This window comes from Colossoma macropomum, unplaced genomic scaffold, assembly GCF_904425465.1.
Source record: "Colossoma macropomum unplaced genomic scaffold, Colossoma_macropomum, whole genome shotgun sequence".
NCBI classification, from domain to species: Eukaryota; Metazoa; Chordata; class Actinopteri; order Characiformes; family Serrasalmidae; genus Colossoma; species Colossoma macropomum.
In genome coordinates this window covers 17,919,839-17,940,447 of record NW_023494804.1, presented here as the reverse complement: position 1 = coordinate 17,940,447, position 20,609 = coordinate 17,919,839, and the positions used below count along the sequence as shown (strand labels likewise).

Below are 20,609 nucleotides of genomic sequence, written 5' to 3'. Positions count from 1 at the left end.
GATCACATCTGAGCATATCATACTTAAAGAACACTGACCAACTACATGTTTCATTACCTAATGAGCATAACTTAGTCCTGTTTATTTAGGTTTATTGCACTGCAGTTTATAAAGCACTGAATAAAAATCGTTGTAGTTTTTATTGTTATTGTTGTTGTTGCTGTTCTTGTTGTCGTTGTTGTTGTTGTTGTTGTTGTTGTTGTTATTATTATTATTATTATTATTATTATTATTAGTAGTAGTAGTAGTAGTAGTAGTAGTATAGTATTTTTATGTGTGGCACTACAGGCTTTATTTTGTCTGTTCCAACAAATCTCAAAAAAAATAAATATGATGCATATATATATATATATATATATATATATATATATATATATATATATATATATATATATATGTGTGTGTGTGTGTGTGTGTGTGTGTGTGTGTGTGTGTGTGTGTATTTTATGTTTCTGCCGTATCGCCCACATCTACTGTAGAATATAACTATCACTAGAATGATGAACGACTGCCTGTTTACCAAGTAACTTGTAACTAAATAAAACTCATTCACCCAGTAATGCTGCTAATCAATGATGACAACAGCATTCAGTGAGTCAGTTCATGGTTTTGACTCTATTTTACATTGATTGTTAGCAGCATTAGTATTTTTGGGTGCCGTATTTCTTTAATACAGAGGAAAATGCTGAGGGTAAGAGCTGCTGTTGCTTGGGTTCCCTGGCCTGAGCAGTCGATAAAGACAACTGGGAAAAAAAAAAAACAGTTTTTACAGAAATAAAAAAAACACACTCTCTCTCACTCTCTCTTACTCTATTTTTCTTTTTTCTCTCTCTCTCACTCGTTTGCTTGCCCACTCGCTCTCATGTCTCCATCTATATGGCTGTGTTGTCCTGCGCACAGTTATCCAGCCCACAGTTATCACCGTCACACTGACACAGCCTCTGTGGAAAAGACAGAGGAGTTTGATTCAGATAAATTAAAGGACATTAAAGGACATCATTTTATGAATCAGGGAGAATGTGGTTCAGTGCTTCACTATTAAAACCATCCCCTCTAAGAATGATTACCTTCGAAATGACAGTTTGCAAACTGATAAATGAAGCTCTCAGCTGATCGCATTTGTTTCTAAACATGCCTTTATCCCTCAAAGAAAAAACTTCATTTGAAGTCTTTAAAACAAACCTGCAGTGAGAAAGGCAGCAGCAGTAAATTAGTCAGAATTATTACACATTTAAAAATTATGGTTCTTCAAGGGTTCTTTAGTAAAGGAAATGGTTCTGTATAGAACCATGAACACTCAGAGAACCCTTTGCATGATTTAAGAGTTCTTTGCATCATTAAAGGGGTTCATCAGATTAATAGAGAATGTGCTGGTATATGGTATAAGAACCTTTTTGAAAAGGGTTCTATATAGCACCAAAAGTAACAATTGAAAAACACTTTTTTTGTGCTATATAAAACCCTTTTCAAAAAGGTTCTATATAGAACTACATAAAACACACTCAATCTGGAGAACAATTTCACGATGCAAAGAACCCTTTAATCATGCAATGGGCTCTTTGAGTGTTCATGGTTTTATACAGAACTATTTTCTTTACTAAAGAACCCTTGAAGAACCATCTTTTTTAAATGTGTATAACACTAATAATAGGGATATTAAAATAGAAAATAACAATAATACAAATATAAATACACTGTGCTTTTGTTTTATACTACTGACTCCACCCAAAAACAAATAAAAAAACAAACAATACAGAAGCATCTCATACACTGCAATAATACAGCGTTTAAATGTTATTTTATTATTCTACCATCTTAAAAAACAGACGTTTTGTATATTTCACATTTTATTCTTTACAGTGGTTGTAATTTTAACACTATAAAGTTATAGTAGGGGGAGCAGTTTCCCTACCAAAACGCCTGCATGAATTAGGGTGTGGTCCATGTAAATGATATGTAAATTCAGTGCTGGTAGACTGGCGCTTGAATTCACGCACTGAAGTTGGTTCATCATTTGTACTCAAATCTCCACTCATTTCCACATCTGACAAAAGTTTCATAGATCAATGCAGAATAGTTCGTTCATCATTAAAGGCCCTCAAATGAAAGCAGTAGTGTTGCATAGCAATGTTTAATGGGCTCAGATTTCAACAATAACAACTGAGCTTTTTCAAAACAATGATTATGAAGCCATATTCATATGTGCTTTGAAGCACTGCACTTTCTTGAGAGGTTTATACTTGAAACATTCTTGTACAAAACCACTTTACAATAAGACTACCATAATAAAAGGTTTATTAACACCATAAAAAATAGTAGTTATAACATAAATGAAAAGGGAACAGCGGTCTGTTATATCTGAGGAATATGAATATCTGATGCTGGCAGGTTCAATGTTGACTGATAAAGTAAGTTCAGCAACCAGCTTTAACAGAGCAGATGAATGTGGGCTCACTATTTGGCAAGAAACAAGTCACTTTTACCCTTTTTATGTATGCGTTATAATTGCTTATTAATTAAACATTATTAAACCATTCTTAAACCATTTTACAAGGGTACTCTTATTGTAAAATGATACCTCCTATTCTTCAGCTTCACTCACTCAAACGTTCATAAAACAACAAGTTAACAAGCAACCTAGCTACAACAGTAATAAGCCACGTCTTATTAACTTGAAATACAGCATTCACATGAAAATAATAAATACATTTCTGATATAATATATACATTCTGGAATTCTATAAGTGAGTGAATGACAACTGAACTTGTCCCACCTGTAGTGGTGTGATTCTGAGGATGTGATTGGCTGACAGGTTGGAGATGGGCAGTTCCTGGCTGTTTTGAGGACTTACAGCAGATTCATGGGGCATCTGGAGGAAAAATGTTATATAATATGTGGTTTGCAATCACTGATTTTAATAGTATGCAACCAGCTTGGTTGCAGATACATTTATAAAAGTATTTTAATATGATTCCAGTAATTAAATATGGTTTACTGTTTTAAAATAATTAGTAGTTAGCTGTGAAATATCAAAAGATGTTAGATGTGCTCATCTTTGTCAACTATTATTATTATTATTATTATTATTATTTATTATTATTCATGTATTTATTTATTATTTAGTTGGCTTGAAAAAGCCAACTTACTGTTCCTTGTTATCATATTATTATTATTATTATTATTATTATATGCTCAAAAAACAAAATGTTTCTCGTCCTGTGGTTTTTTAAGGCTAGAAACATGAGCTTTGCAGGATCATAGGTCTCATACCTAAATGATGTGCTTATGCTTTTCTAAGTGATCTGACGTATGGTTTTCGTAAAGCGATTGTTCAAAGATTATATTTTTCCAATAGGAAATGAATGGCAGAATGTTTGGGATATTTAAGTCTAACTTAAAGTGATTTCACAATGGACATCTCTCACACAGACAGTCATACACAGTACACACAGACACACACTTATAGCCTAATGCACACCAATAACAGCACAAATAATTGAATTTAGTAAATTTAAGGTGGCAGTAAATTTAATATATCAGTAAATTTACGGTGGCAGTGAATTTAAGAGATCAGTAAATGTGAGGTGGCGGTAAATTTAAAGTAGAAGTTAATTTAAGGTGGCAGTAAATTTAAGGTGGCAGTGCATGTAAGGTAGCAATGAATTTAAGGTATCAGTAAATTAAAAAAATTAACTAGCTGGCTTTTTCAAGCCAAATTAAATTCATTCCTTTTCTAGTTATTATGAGTTTTTCTCTTGTTTTGCAAGGTATTATAATGGTGTCAACAGCCAATTGTGACTGGACTAGAATGTCAGACTAAATAACACATTAAGTGACATGAACTTTCTAGTGATGTTCCAAGGATCATTATTTGCGTTATCCATAAGTGTTGGAGAAGGAGCTTCACCACAGAAGCACTCAGATCTTTGGAGATGAGCTCATTGATGGAGATCGCAACAGGAATGACGATATGTTTTTTATTATCATTATTATTATTATTATTATTATTATTATTATTACCAGGACAGAGTGAGCTCTGAAGAGGTAGGTGATTGGGTAGTGCAGCAAGTTAAGGCAGGATGCGGCGTACAGGTCAGCATAACGAAGCAGCTGGCTGGCAAAGAGCGTTTTTGTGGAACCATAACGCAGGAGACTCCCCATCTTTCCATAACACAGATCCATTGTGTACGTCATCTTCTGCAGTTTACACACACAAACAACTCTTTAATGAAGAATGAAGATGGCAAAGTGCAGAGTGAAAATTTAAACGCATACTGAACTGATCTGCAGTACATTCAAAATGTGTTAGAAATATTAGCTTACCTTAATCTTGCTGTGGATCAAACCAATATCTGGACCACTAACAATACCACTGTCCAAATGCCTGTAATGACAGGAACAGCACGGAGATAAGGTATTGAGTGGAATTGTTACACTCTGCTGCCACCTGTAGTTCATTTCATGTATGACTATTGCATCTGTTATCGAGGCAAATGTAGTAGCAATGCAGAAACTGTGAAAACATACTCATACTCACTTATGCAGCTCAGCCAGGTAAATATCGAGCTGCCTGAGCTCCTCAAACATACCTGCATAAAGATGTATGACATTATTATTTATTATTACACAGTCTCTAAAATTGTTATGTTTGCTTTTAAATGGTGCAACACTGTCTACTTTATTAGAAACTGTCCAGTTTAAGCTCCACTTATCTTAGTGCTCCACTATATTGATGTACAGTTACAGACTGTAGCCGTACCACATTCCTCACTGGTCAATTTCTGACCACAGGACTGCTGTTGACCAGAAATATTTTGGGAGGAAAGATATATACAAAAAATATCCAGCCAAGAACAGCTCTGTGGTCAGAAACTGACCATAACTGTGATTATTACAGCTGACAACATTTTGAAACTAAAATACTTCAAAAATGCAACATAAAATGGAAAACGTATAAAAAGGCGAACACTGCTAATATTAGTAGCTAGCAAAGCTAGCTGGCAAGATGTTATGCTAACTTGTCTAAGTCAGCTTGCATTATTGTTGGCCACATTAGCTTAACTGGTGGACAGAATCTTTAAATCTCCTCACTAATTTTTTCCGTCCACACTTGGAGCTCCTTGGTGAGCTCAGGCACCACCAAAAAGGTTTTCCAGCCCTGACGCTTCTTGGACTTGAGGATGTCCCCAAATATGTGGTCTCCGACGTACAGAATTTCTTTCCCCCTCACGTCCAGCAAGTCACAGATGATGTCTGACGAACCTGAGACAGGAGCAGATTAGGATCAGTATGATAGACAAGAAACTTTTTTTGGTGGAAAATGACATTTATGCAGTTTCTCCTCCTGCCCTAAATGTAATCGATCAGCCAAGACATGTTTGGTGTTTGAAGTTAGTTTCCTTTAGCAGTAGCTAACAAGTAAAGGAAGCTAATTGGAATTGTACAAACTGCATGGCTTAATCATCACAGTTGTTTCAAACTGTCTCAAGTTGTTCAGGAATCTCTAATAGACCTAGTTATGTGGTTTCTAAGATGACAAATGTATAAAAAAAATCTAAAAAAATATACAATTACCATGAATTACCATTATAAATAAAGGTTTAATTTCAAGAATTTCTAATACCCGCCCAACATTATCCGCGTTTAGAGAACATTCGCACAGCTTGGATTGAAGAGTTGGGTCTGACCATACCTGAAGAAACTTGGAAATCAACTATGAACATAATCAATAGATCTTTGTCATGTGCACGACTTAATCTTATTCAGTTCAAGGGCCTTTATAGGGTTCATTACTGCCAAATAGGATTTAGTCAGGAGGTCTTGGTCTTTGCTTGACTGGCTAGGAGGGGGATATTGATTAATTGGCAATCTTATGCTTTTTGTTCTATAGATTCCATGATTGCATATTTTGAGAAGCTGAAATGTCCACCCACTGACTAACATTCCCCCCTTTCTCTTATATGTGAATGTTACTCTTTAGAAAAAATAGCTTGAATCCCAATATCTGTATGTACAATGATATGACCCTATCTGTATTCTGTATGTATTTGTTTCCTTCCTAACCTAATTAGTAGTTAAATAATGCACAAGATATAAATACATCCTGACTATTTATTAGTGTGTGACTATATATTTATGTAAGTTTTTCTTATCTAATATTGTTTTAGTTATGATGCAAAATGTAGAACGTTTACAGGTGTCTATAGTTCTGTTTTTGCATAGACCCACAAATAAATAATAATGGTAAAGAAATAGAGACTAAAATACCAATATTATATTTAACCAAGTCTAGCATGAAACACCAGCCACTTTGCCGACCTCTCTTAGTTATAGAGAACAAATGTTTACCTCCAGAGTAGACTGTTCCATGCTGCAGGTCTCCAGTGTACGTTCCTATCCTCAGCTTCCCTGTGTTCTGGAAGAGTAACATTTAGTCAATTCAGTGGTTCTACTAGCATTATATCCAACCCAGTGCAAAAAATGAATGGGCACCCGCATGAAAATGTACCTCAGTAAATAAAAAAGTTAAATCTATTAATGGTTCAGAGATATATATAGGGTGTTGTGAGGCAAAATAGAAAAAAGAAAACTTTTATGACTATTTTACCATCATCAACATTACATATAAAAACCATATAAAATAGAAGACACATGTAGGTTCATTGGTGATGTTGGATAGTAAATAAAATGTTTATATTTGTGTTGTAGACATGGCAACCCCTGGTTCCTATCACCACCACTGTAAAGAAATCTGTCTTAAAAGTCAACCAATCAAACCGCTCTGAATGACTCAGTTTACATCTCATTAATTGAATTATGCAGAAACCCGCAAATATATGGGTCCAGTAAAGACATTATGCCACTGTGGGGTTAAATACTGAACTGTACTACACAAACTATGGGTCAAACTAGATTAAAAAGAGACGTACCGTGTCAACCTGTCTTAACACCGTCCCCTCAGCAAAAAACAGTGGCTTCCGCGTGTCCACCACCACCAGGTCAAAGTAGGAGCGCCACAATTTCCTTGGGTTCTAAGGGAGATAGAGGCAGTTCATTGGCTCTACTGTTTTCATAGACACCAAAAATTTAAATAACATATGGACACTTCTGATGGTTCTGCTGAGGTCAGCAAAGACCCAATGACCCAATGGGGGGATGGGGGGGATAAAATACAGGAAAAATGAAAGATATGAACCCTTTAAAAATGAAAGAGTTGCTCACCTTTGAACCAGCTGGAGAATCTAATAAGTATTTCATGATGGCCTGGTTACAAAACAAGTCAATTTCTCAGGTCATATACTATAAACCACATGTGTCAGGCTCTAGTCCACGTGGGGCAAAACACTGCAGACTTCAGCACGCTGCCTCATTAAACACACCGGATTCAGCTAATTAGCAAGGCCTTCATAAACTGAATTCAGAGCATTAGATGAGAGTAAACGCTGATCTCTGCAGCACTTTGGCCCAGTACATCCCCAATTTGCCTGCTATAAACATATCCCTGTTGTCTTCAGTTTTTGACATAATTTGAAAATGCCTGTTGCCTTTACATTGTGTGTAAATTTCACCATGAATGGACCAAAAGAGATGGCCCAAATTTACTTGTTCCGACAGCAGCGTTATGATTGTAAGTGCTGATTTATGATCAGTTTTTGCCTTTCATTTCCTAATATTCTACTTAAACATTTTGATTAACTATTAACTATTTCTGACTCGTATTTCACTGAAACAAGCAGAGAAATCAGCTGGGAAGTGCAGGTTCTATGTTTTCAATAAGGTGTGCAAGTAGAGGAGGAAATGTTTTTGTTATTTTTGTGATTTGAATTTGATAGTTTTGTTTCATGTGCGATTTTTTTTTTATGCTTTTAAAATGTTCAACATTGAATGCAAATGTAATTTAATATTTTCAATAAATAAATGATTATGCAATACAAACTGAATGTAGATTTTTAAATCTTAAACAATCATGATAAGAAGAATAAGCTCCTGAAGGAACTGTCTACATCACTTGCCTCAGTGTAGTTGTAGTCACTGTTGGTTGCCAGGAACACTTTTGCGACGTTCTTTATCCGGCTTAGCAGCTCTGGAATCCGAGGCTAAGACACAGAGAGAAGAATCTGTCAGACGTTTGCTCATAGTTCAGTTATAATCCAATACAACCATTTTTCTCAGCTAAAGCTAATAGGACTGGAGAAAATTTGTATCAAAAAGAAGTTTAAAAAATTCTCATGGTAACACAGACAACCTCAGTAAACATCTATACTAACTGGCCAATTTATTAGAAACCCCTCTCTTGTAGCTCATCTGTGGATGTATAGTTTGTGTTAACTGTCCTCAAGCTCTTTATCAAAGCTCAGTTTCTGACCACAGAGACACGCTTGGCTGGATATTTTTCTGGGGGTGGTTCAACATTCAAACAATACCTGGACAACAGCGGTCCTGACCAATGACAAGTGCAAGTACATGGAAGTACAAGGTAGTTGTTTCTAATAAAGCGGCCAGTAAGTGGAAGCATAAGGTGGGTGTTTCTAATAAAGCGGCCAGTGAGTGGAAGCACACGGTAGGTGTTTCTAATAAAGCGGCCAGTGAGTGGAAGTATAAGGTAGACGTTTCTAATAAAGTGGCCAGTTCGTGGATGCGCACAGTGGCCAGTGAGTGAAAGCGTAGGATAAATGCCTCTTTGAATACATTACTTACATCTTTGATCACATATTTCTCCAGATTCTTCAGTGTTCGCTCCTTCAGGCTGCCCTGTGGGTTTAAAAGTCAGTGTTAAAAAAGTTCATTTGATATTGTTTTGTTACTGCAGGCAGAGCCAAATTCATCTGATTTCAGCACATTCTGTTCAAGATATAGGGACACGGGGCATGTGACAGGTGTCTTCTCTGATATCATTACTTCAGCACATTCTGTTCAAGATATAGGGACACGGGGCATGTGACAGGTGTCTTCTCTGATATTTAGCCAAGAATAAAGGAATTTTGAGTGTTTTTAAACTGCTTTGCTTTGCAACTGGTCATCAGTAACACAGCAATTGCAGTCTGTTTTTCTGTACTTGCAAAGGAACTGAAAACCTTATAAGATACAGAAGCCAATGGAAAGGTATTAAAGTAAGTGACCACTAATTGCTACTATAAGTGTATCTTCAGTTAATGTTTTCTGTTTTTTTCTAAGAACAGAGCTACACATCAAAATTATTGTCTGTGGTAATCAATAGCATACAACCAGATAGAGATACGGTTAAAAAACCAGGACTATTCCTTTAAATTAGTACAGTTGTTACCAAAACAGTTTGTATGTTTATGTGCCAGCCAGTGCCAGTTCTACCTAATCAGTGACATAAGCAGCTGATTATGGTGCCCCCTAACAATGTATCGGTTTTTATTGTATCATCAAGTTGTCTTAGGTTGTTTGAGTGAGGAGAAAAAAGCACTTTCATTATAATGACATGATTAATCCAGGTTTAGATAGTCAGGATGTGATTAATCCAGGTTTAGATACTCAGACTGTGATTAATCCAGGTTTAGATATGTGACTGTAATTAATCCAGGTTTAGATACTCAGGCTGTGATTAACCCACATTAAAAATACTCAAACTGTGATTAAGCAATGTTTAGATACTCAGGCTGTGATTAATCCACATTAAAAATACTCAAACTGTGATTAAGCAATGTTTAGATACCCAGGCTGTGATTAATCCACATTAAAAATACTCAAACTGTGATTAAGCAATGTTTAGATACTCAGGCTGTGATTAATCGAGGTTTAGATAATCAGGCTGTGATTAATCCAGGTTTGTTTACTCAAACTGTGATTAATCCAGGTTTAGATATGTGACTGTGATTAATTCAGGTTTAGATATGTGACTGTGATTAATTCAAGTTTAGATGCTCAGGTTGTGATTAATCCACATTAAAAATACTCACACTGAGATAATCAGGCTGTGATTTAATCCAGGTTTATTTACTCAGGCTGTGATGAATTCAAGTTTAGATATTCAGACTGTGATTAATCCATCTTTAGAAATGTGACTGTAATTAATCCAGGTTTAGATTCTCAGACTGTGATTAATCCAGGTTTAAATATGTGACTGTGATTAATCCAGGTTTAGATACTCAGGCTGTGATTAATCCAGGTTTAGATACTCAGGCTGTGATTAATCTAGGTTTAAATACACAACTGTGATTAATCCAGGTTTAGATACATAACTGTGATTAATCCAGGTTTAGATACTCAAACTGTGATTAATCCAGGTTTAGATACTCAGGCTGTGATTAATCCAGGTTTAGATACTCAAACTGAGATTAATCCAGGTTTATTTACTCAGGCTGTGATGAATCCAAGTTTAGATACTCAGACTGTGATTAATCCAGGTTTAGATACTCTAAGTAAACAAGAAATACTGAGTAGTGAGACACAGTCTTCTAAAATTATCTGTAATTTAAACTATGACTTATTAGAGCCCCAAATGAGTATCTGATCATCAGTAATACACAAATTTACCAATCATAGAAATATACAACATAGACAGCTTGTGGTCGTCACTGTTATTAGTTAGACTCTAATTTTACATCAGTAAACAAGTTGGTGGCCCCAAAAAAACCCAGTCCTGGTGTTAGCTTACTGTGTCATGAAGGTAGTTCATGGCGTCTCGCACATCCTGAAACATGCTTTTGAATGACATGAAAAGGTCACCATGCTTAAAGCCTTGACTGTAGCTACAAAGAGAGAAAGAGAGAGAGAGAGAGAGAGAGAGAGAGAGAGAGAGAGAGAGATAAAGAGATGAAAGTGTAAGTCACTTTTAATACTTCCAGTAATTTACAATGCATCATTTAAAAAACATCTTAAGTGATTATTTTCACTGAGCCTCAATTTATCACTTATGTTACTTCAAAATCCTTACACTGAATGATTTAAAGCCACCAGTGAATCTACACGTGTCTTCTGAGCTTTATATGGAATATTGTTGATGATAAAATAATGATAAATCTGAAAAAATAAGTCTTCCTTGGGGACTATTTTGCCTAATAACGCCCTGCATTTATCTCTCCATAATGAATGTTATTTTAGGCCAAAACCTTCATACTTATCATAAAACAATGTCTCAGGCATCAGGCAGTGTATTCATAACCACTTCATGTAATAACTTTCTGTGAGGGAGCTTTTAGAGGTGGACGTCTGGATCCTATCACCACCACTGTGAACAACTCTCAGTAAGTTTCTCAAGAACGGAACATTTCAAACCAAACCAATGTCATTTTGTTTACTTCTTACCAAATCATGGAATTCTCCTTTAAAAAGCATCTAAAGTGATCATTTTCAATACACAAAATAAATGAAGGTGATTATTTGAACAAAGTAAATTAAGGAAAAGCGTCTCTGGTGCTGCTGAAGAATTTTTCACTCACTTCTGGTATCGGGTGCTGCTGGTGAAGAAGTCCACAAGGCAGGCGTACAGGTAGGTTTCTGCCAAGAAACAGTCAGATCACACAGTGGCTCTTACTCATAAAGTGGCATATAAAGAGCACAGATGTGACACTTTTAATGACATACAAGTTGCTCTGCATCTGGTTTATGAAACTTTTGTACGGCATGGAATTGAGTGCATAGTTAAACGCAATTGAAGAATCAGCTTCAGTGCGCGAAATCAAGCGCCAGCCTACCAGCACCTCCTTTACATATGATTTACATGAAACACACCCTAATTCATGCAGGTGTTTCGCCAGTAAAACAACAACATTCAGCGGCTCGTGAGTCAATGGTTGTGCTTGTAGGCGGAGTCTGAGGTGGAGCAGTAAGTGCACTGACCAAATTTTATAGTGTTGAAACTATGACTGTGAAATAAACAAAACGTCTTGGTTTTTTAAGATGGTAAAATAATGTGATTATTTTCTTAAAATAACATATTTAAATGCTGTATTACTGTAGTGTATGAGATGCTTCTGCACTAGCTGTGTTTTGTATTATTTATGTTGTGGGCGGAGTCAGTAGTATAACACAAAAGCACAGTGTAATATGGCTTTAAATGGAACATGTAATAGTTGCAGCATGTGTTTACACCAATCAATGTAAAATAAATACATCCACTTTTGTACTGGATTGTTATTGTTATTTTCTGTTTTTACGCTCATTGTTGGTATCATACAATACATTGATTCCAGGTTGTTTGTTAAAGTATTACACTCAAATTTACACACAGTTCTAACAGACGTGAGTTTGATCATACATATATGCCAAAAACAGAACTGACAAAAAACAACACTGTGGGTGAACTTTGGGTGTGCTTTTTTAATATATATTCTTTTTTTATACCATTTGAAAACACCAGCTGACCTTTACATTGCGTGAACATGTCATGATGAACAGTTCAAAAACACATGGAATAAAATCTCATTACATTACAGGACACATATATTACATTTTCCACTTATAATGTTTGTGTTTTTATGTACTAGAACAGTCATAATTCATTTTTACGTCATCATTTTCCAACCCCTCTTTATCCCTTACAAATGAATAGGCTGTTTCCATTACTGTGCCTTTAAGATTGAACTGTGCCTCTGTTCTGATTGCTTGCCCTCTATTGAGCCTCGTCTGAGCTGAAACACTCTTTATAACTTAAGTGAATGGGCGGAGCTAAACTGCTGTAGGCTGAATGGGTGGATGTATGTAAATGCAACAGTATTTTTTTTCTTTTCAATTCCAAATGGCTATAAAATACAAAACATTTATGTATTTTTATCATTAGGTGGGTGGAGAGAAGGTGGGTGGGCTGTTTGTACCTGAGAGGTTGAAGAGAGTGTTGAGGATATAGAATCGCTCTGTGTCGTCTCTCTGGATGAATCTGTTGGGATAATACTCCTGGATCTCCGCTCTGCAACATCATGTGAGATTCTGATTAAGCCATGGTTGCAGTTTGGCCAAAGTACACCGTTTGTTTATGTTGTTAAGTGACAAGAAGTATTTAAAAAAAAAAAAAAATCTTCAAACATTAAAGCACAGTTACTTTACATTTGAATATTTTACAAAATAAATAAGTAATCAAACCAAATTTACCAAAAATACATGCAGTTTCTCACTAGTTGGGATTTTGTGCATTGAAATATGCTGAAGTGTGTTCTCTGTAGAGAACACGTTTTCACTTATTTTCACTCAAAAAATTGATAAAACATGGAATTTAAGGTTACTAAACCTGCATATTTGAATTTATATTATAATATAATTTGGTGCACTTTTGAAATGTAAAACTGAGCAAACTGAGCCTGCGTGGTGCGGACTTCCGCAAATGAAGTAGGTGTTAAAAGCCTACAGCCTAAAAACAGCCTGTAGTATATGTGTAAATCAAAAGGGGCCAGACGCCTCAAGGCCATCCGCTTTCCATCTAACAAACTCGACACCTTCTCATAAACTGACCCCTGCAACACAATGCCTTGCTCTCTAATCCCCCTGCAGCCCTCCGGAACCTGCAGTCTTTGGCCACATCATCCACGTCTGACCCACAGATGATTTAAAGTGCTTTTAAAATAGAGCAGCTGGATAGTTCCCAAACATTTAAGTCCGTTTCAGGCACCCAGTGTGTGCGCTTATGATAAACCAGTTCCAGTCGTTACAGCCGCTAACAGCTGTTTGTTCTGTGTGCGATGTGTGAGGTCTGTATATATACATACACAGAGTTATACAGATATATATTTATAGACCTCATACCTGTCTACATGTGCTTTAAAGAGGCAGTAAAAAGTATTTATGTAACATGATATGGAACATATGGCACAAGCACTCACACATGCCCTTGTTTAGTTTCCTATGACATCATCTTCTCCCTCAATCCCACATCTATCAATTGTTTGTCAGCATTATACCATCTATCAGTGATTTCAATTTTTTTGTCGCTAATGTCACACCGGCAGCATTAATATATATATATATATATATATATATATATATATATAAATATGTTATAATAATATGTCCCAAGTATTGATATAACTGCTGTGTCTGATCCACTCATACCAGCACAACACACACTAACACACCACCACCACGTCAGTGTTAATGCAGTGCTGAGAATGATCCACCACCCAAAGTACCTGCTTTGTGAGGGTTCATGGGGGTCCTGACCACTGAAGAACAGGGTAAAAGGGGGCTAGCAAAGTATGCAGAGAAACAGATGGACTACAGTCTGTAATTGTAGAACTACAAAGTGCACCTATATAGTAAGTGGAGCTGATAAAATGGACAATGAGCGTAGAAACAAGGAGGTGGTCATAATGTTATGCCTGATCGGTGTATACACACACACACACACATATATATACAAAAACTCATCTCTCCAAAATGTTAACTTTACAGGAGAAGGAAAAAACTTCCTTTACTTTTAATGTAAGTCAGTAGAACCAGACTTTTTTCCAAGGCATTTTTGGCCATTTATTTTGGTCCATTCATAAATCTAGACACAATGTAAAGACCAGCAGGTCTTTTCAAATTATGTCAAAAACTGAAAAATTATAAAAATGGAGATTCAAGGTTTTGTTTTCCGACAGTAACTCCTCTCTCACCCTGTCAGGTAGATAAAGCCGTGTGAGCACACCAGGATGTTTCCGTGTGCGTCCACCTTCAGCAGGTTGCCGTAAGTCGAGTCGTACACCAAACCACTGCAAACAGAAACAACACAAACTCAGCATTCAACAAACACTCTCTGTTTAAAGGGCCCAGGTTCTACATTTGACAATGTGCATGGGTTTATGTACCAGAAACATTTACAATTTGTCAATCTCTCTTCATCCCATAGAATTTAACAGGCTGCTTTTGTTACTGTGCCTTTAAGATTGGTATATGCAAATGAGCTCTGTTCTGATGGGCTGCCCTGTATTGTGTTGCATTCAAAAAGTGGTCTGGGTTGAAATTTGGAACTTAAATCTTCAGGGTTCAACTGGTCTTTTCAGACATGTGGGTCCTTTGGAAGGCTGTACTGATCTGTTTGCTTCCTGACAGACAGCAACAGCACAACATTTATTTTCCCACATCTTCCTCTGCATTAACTCTGCAAACAGCATCACTTCAACTGCTTTAGGCTGAATGAGTGGTTGTGTGTAAATGTGTTCATGTTTGTGACATCACAATCACGGTGAATTGAAAATGGCCTATTTTTCCAGTTTATTGTTTATATACAGACTGGGAAAAAAACATTTTGAAACTTTAGTCATGTTTACACTGTGACCTTTTAAAGAAAAATAAATACAAGTATGCATGCGCTGCTGCGAGTCGCCCAGTAAATCCTGAAATAATAATTGAAAAGTCAGAGGTGTCGGGTCAAGTTTTTCACACCACGTCGCACATCTTTACATCTTAGCGTCACACGCACAGGCTGAAAAAGAAGGTCTGACTCGATGTTTAGGTGCCAAATGCAAAATCAATATTATATTGATGAAGACATGATGACAATAGTAGATTATTCAGTCACATCCTCAGAAGACGTGTCCTTTGCCAAGTTGTGACTGAGTTCTCTTTGAATTTTCTTTCAATCAGCAGATTCATCTGCTCGGGGAAGGGATCAGAAGCACGACCCACGCAACAAAATGTTCTTCCACAAGTTGAGTGCCATTACACATATCCACCAGAGGGGTCTCCAAATCCCCACAACTTATACAGTGTAACTTTAAAAAAGCAATGATGTGGGTTCTGTAAAGATGTAATGAAGAATGGCTGCTTCTTTTTGGCCAATTTGTTGACACTGCAACAACAAAAGTCTTTCAAATAATGAGGCCCCACTCACTACTGCAGGGGTCAGCAACATGGGGCCCCGGAGCTGCATGCAGCTCTTTTACTGCCCTGTTGTGGCTCCACAGCAAAATTAGATTTTTAGGTAAAAATAAAATAATCCTTCTGGGCAGTAAAATAAAGCTCTGCCGATCGTTCTAACACAGTTTTAACAATAAATAGTTGATATATAACTGCTAATTTACCCTTTAACCCTGAACGTTGGCACGCAGACTGCTGGTCACCATAGCAACGCAGACACACCTAGCTAGTAGCTAACAAAATAACAAAGAGAAAGTTTTAAGACGAACATCGATAATTTGGAGACGAATGGACTTATTTGCATTTATAATCACTCCAACTGGCCTCCTGATACGTTTAATCGGCAACAAAAAACTGTCAAACACGGAAAAGTCGTGAAGCTACTCGTTCACCAGTTTCTTGTTTGAATTTTCCCGTTCCACCTTAAATGGTGTAGCCATTACATTCTGGCACCTCAGGCACCATTTAAGGTGGAACAGGAAAATTAGAACAATTAATATTATATTTTTTAGTCTGTACTGGGACATTATCACATACTGAGACATATTTACAGCCAAGATGGTAAAATTGACATAAAATGTTGTGGCTCCCAGGGTGGTTTGATTTTTGTTGAAAGGACAAAATGGCTCTTCTTAACATTTGGGTTGCGACCCCTGCACTACAGTGTCTGTCAGTAAACTCAGAGCTCACCCTGTCTCTGTTATGACTCACTGGAGCTGTGATGATGGATGGTGAAAAGTTGAGGAAATACCCCCCCCCAGGAGAGCTAATCTATTTTTGAATGATATTTATATTCACCCCCCTGTGGAAAGAGCTTGCGTTTGAATGCTGAATTTTTAGTTTGACCTTTGTCGACCTTTTGCTGTTTAGGAGGATTCTGGGAGGAAATCTGATGATTAGGTCTAATTTGCAGTTACTGAGCTGTTCAAAGAGGTGTTCCTACAAGTAAAAGGAGAGAGCTGATAGGAGTTTCTGAGGTTCAGAGATTTAGGGTGTGATACTAAGCTGGCGATAGTAATATCTCATCACTCAGTCGCACCCGTATGGTTTCCTGTAAACACTGCACTGATCATCAGCATCCAACAGCCAAGTCCAACACAAACCGCAGCTGAGTATACGAGGCCAGAGAGCTGAATGTAACCTAACACAGATCCTAATCACCAGCAGCACTGACCACAGCTACTAAAATACTACTACTACTACTCTAAAAATGCAATGATTATTTCAGGCTTTACAGGGCGAGTCACAGCAGCGCACACTCACCATATTTTAGAGTGTTTTAATTCTACTAATTCATTAATGTTATTTCTTTACATAATGCAGCTTTAACAGAGGTTAAAAGATAAATAAAGAAACAATAAAGTGACTGCTTTACCAAAGAGGTTATTTAACTGGAGTTATTGCCTCTCTTCACATCTGCAGAGGTGTCTGTTTATTGTTCTCACCGTGTAGGGAAGTTGGGGTCGTATGAGTAGCGCAGCAGCTCGTGTGGATATCCGATGGACACTAGTCTGTCCCGCAGCATTTCAAAGCCCAGCCCCTCATATTCAGGAGATTTGTAAACTGCAGAAGGGAAACAGTGTTGTTAGATCACAGCATCATTTTAAACTGATTCCACAGATTTTCACTCTCTATAGAACACAGCAGGAGTCTTATTCAACTCCAACCTGAGTCATAAGATCACATCTGGAAGGAGGCTGATATGGCCTAAATTAACTTACCTAATTAGGTATGAAGAGGAAAAACGCAGCAGAACCTGATCTGATTGGTCTAAACTAGGGGTCGGCACACAGCAGAATTCGATTTTTAGGTAAAAATAAAATAATCCTCCTTTACAGTAAAATAAAGCTGATCGTTCTAACATAGATTAACAATAAACTGTCTTAAACACTGGAGTTAATGCATAACTGCTAATTCAGCCTTTAACTTAACTTCTTGTTCGACTTTTCTCATTCCACCTTAAATGGTGCCTGAGGCGCCAGAATGTAACTGCTGCACCATTTAAAGTGTAATAGGAAAATTCAAACAAGAAGCTGGAGAATGAGAAGAAACTGTTTTACAAGAAACTGTTCTGCTTCTGAAGAAAAGTTTCCTGTCAGAGATGCGAGAAAAGCGGCTACAGCTGAGCTAAAGATTAAAGAAGGGCAAAGCAAGTCTGCGTTTTTGTGTATATTACATTTTTTAGCCTACAGTAGCACATTATCACATACTGAGACATATTTACAGTCAAGATGGTAAAATGAACATAAAATGTTGTGGCTCCTAAGGTGGTTTGATTTTTGCTGAAAGGACAAAATGGCTATTCCAAAGGACCAAAGGAGATTTAAAATGTCAGGTATCAACAATCATGGTAAAACCTGATTGGGCCAAAAGTAAATGAGTCAAAAATGTCAGTACTTTATATATTATTACAGTACATCTAGCTATATAGTGAGTTAGTGACCATAATTGTAGCATTCAACATTTTTATTCTACTGTAGCATCCAAACTTCTACCTGCTCTGCTAGAAAAAAACAGCAAAGACCAGCATGCCTGCTTACCACCCAAAAAAGCATATGTTGTGGTTTGGATGCTGGTATGCTGGTCAACCATCATGACCATGCTGAGTGACCAGCTAAACCAGCACTAGACCAGCACTAGAACAGAGTACACCAGCATGGAATGCATGCTGGTCTGTGCTGTTTTTTTCAACAAAGTGAGCAATAAAATGCATCTGCTAGTCAGCAAGCTAACTATGCTAGCATCCAAATTTTCATCCAAGCGTCCAAGTGGACCATGGAAGTACATCTATGTATCTATTTATCTGTCTAGTACATTCTTAGCTAGCTAGCTATCAGCTGTCCACAGTTCACTCACTAGCAAGCGTGTAGTCCATGTCGAAGCCATAACACTTGATGTTCTCCAGAGTCACGGATTTGTTGACAAACACCCTGAAAGCAAAGCAGAGAGAAGAGACACTGACTTTAAGACCCACCTTTCAAAATCAAATATGTCTGACAGCACGGCACAGTGGAAGTCACATGTCAACAGTGTACAGAAACACCGCCGACTTCTCTGGGCTCGAACTCATCCAATGTGGACTGATGCACAGAATAAACCTATATTGTGGTCTGACGAGTCAACCTTTTAGATTTTTTATGGGAATAATGGACATTGTGTTCTCCAGGCCAAAGAGGAAAAGAACCGTTTAGATCGTTACCAGCGTAAAGTTCAAAAGTCAGTATCTGTCATAGTATTGAGGATATTAGTGGATAACCTGCACATCTGTGCAGACACCATTATCTACACATTTCAGAACACATATCATCATCATTGTGTAATTTCTTTTACTTTTTTCATAATTTGAAAACTCCAGAAGAACTGTGAAAAATTCTGCTTTTAAATCTGGGTCAGTTTGTGTCCAAATGATTATTAAGTGCTGTTAAAAGAGTAATTATGTAGCACAGTGGCAAACATGCTCTGTCCCAACGTTTTTTAAATGTGTAGAGGCATCATATTTGAACACATAAGGTTCATAAGGTAAAGTGTAAAATATTTTATTTTTGTTTTATATATTATGTATTTTTTGTCATTTGTCATTTTTGTTTTTGGGGAGATGTGTGTGTGGTGGGGGTATTGTTTATTTTTCAGGATAGTTCTGTCACTTGTTGTCAGCTGAAGCTGAGTGGAGGAGAAATAATAGCTGATAAAACAGATTCCACGTATTCTTCACACTCTCTCTCTGAGTTATTTTAAAGGTTCTCCTGGTTCTCCTCAGTTTGTTGAATCTATCAGTATCCTGCAGTGTGTAAAACTCTTATCAGCTCCTTCACACACCCTGACGTCAGCTGAGCTTGCGTGCGGCGAGTGTTTGAGTGGTTACGTCATCTGGGAGGAGTTCACACACTGGCACTCTTCACTCTTGGCAATGACATTTTTTTTCACCTACTATCAAAACACTCGACCAGCAGCACAGTGACAAATCACGAAACTACACTGAGAGGAGGGACGTGTTAAAGGAAACACTACCGCATTTTTTATCAGTTCACAGAAGTCTGTCTATGCTGGTTGAATATTTTTGGTACATTTGATGCTGTTAGCAATAGCATTAGCTTAATTCTGACTGCAACTGACTCAGGTTAAAATGGGTCAACATGTCAGTGTTTATGTTTCTTTGAACTGCAGCCTGCGTTTTAGCCCAATTTACTGCCATTACACAACAAATACGCAAACATTGTAAAACCTCTGAACAGCCTGATTCAGTTATGATTCTTTAGGAAATTATTCACCCTTAATAAAAGATCTATAGTAATACTATAACACAGTACATTGCTGCATACACCTTCCATATTAATGTATATTGTTTTCAACTCTGCGTAAATATTGTACACTCATTGCCAAAAATTGCACAGACTTTGTATTTAAAATTACATTACTGGAAGGTTCTTTAAGGAACCATAAGTGGGTCTTCTAAGGCACTACTCCAGAGAACCTTTTTTTTTAACTTATTTTTACAGTTGTAGTGCTGTCTCATACTAAGACAGTCACATGTAAAAGTAAGATTTTCTCAGGGTAAATAAGTTAACACCTCCTCTGCTGAGAACACACTTCTGCACATTTTAATATACCAATACTGCTTATTTACTGCATGTAACATATTGGGAAAAAATAAAACATAAAATGCAAAAGTTATGGCACATTTTATAATTTATGTTTTATTTGTGCATTAAAATTTGCAGTAAAATACTATATTTAAGCGTGTTCTCTGTAAAGGATGCATTAACTTATTTTCACTTAGAAAATCAACAGACCATGTCATCTCACCAGGGGT

General features: G+C 36.8%; 1 protein-coding gene across 1 annotated transcript in view; it reads right to left on the bottom strand.

The window, feature by feature from the left end:
* Positions 1–826: 826 nt before the first annotated feature.
* The window catches only part of nt5c2l1 (5'-nucleotidase, cytosolic II, like 1), a 28,368-nt gene continuing 8,585 nt past the window's right edge, over positions 827–20,609 (bottom strand). Inside the window, exons 2-18 of the mRNA XM_036594605.1 lie at positions 18,656–18,729; positions 17,245–17,362; positions 14,557–14,652; positions 12,784–12,875; positions 11,410–11,467; positions 10,626–10,719; positions 8,699–8,752; positions 8,014–8,097; positions 7,223–7,264; positions 6,931–7,032; positions 6,350–6,416; positions 5,093–5,263; positions 4,539–4,590; positions 4,325–4,385; positions 4,022–4,198; positions 2,775–2,870; positions 827–941 (exon numbers count right to left, since the gene is read on the bottom strand). Coding sequence (XP_036450498.1) covers positions 873–941; positions 2,775–2,870; positions 4,022–4,198; positions 4,325–4,385; positions 4,539–4,590; positions 5,093–5,263; positions 6,350–6,416; positions 6,931–7,032; positions 7,223–7,264; positions 8,014–8,097; positions 8,699–8,752; positions 10,626–10,719; positions 11,410–11,467; positions 12,784–12,875; positions 14,557–14,652; positions 17,245–17,362; positions 18,656–18,729 — 1,507 coding nt within the window. The 3' untranslated portion in view covers positions 827–872. The remainder of the gene's footprint in view (positions 942–2,774; positions 2,871–4,021; positions 4,199–4,324; positions 4,386–4,538; positions 4,591–5,092; positions 5,264–6,349; positions 6,417–6,930; positions 7,033–7,222; positions 7,265–8,013; positions 8,098–8,698; positions 8,753–10,625; positions 10,720–11,409; positions 11,468–12,783; positions 12,876–14,556; positions 14,653–17,244; positions 17,363–18,655; positions 18,730–20,609) is intronic.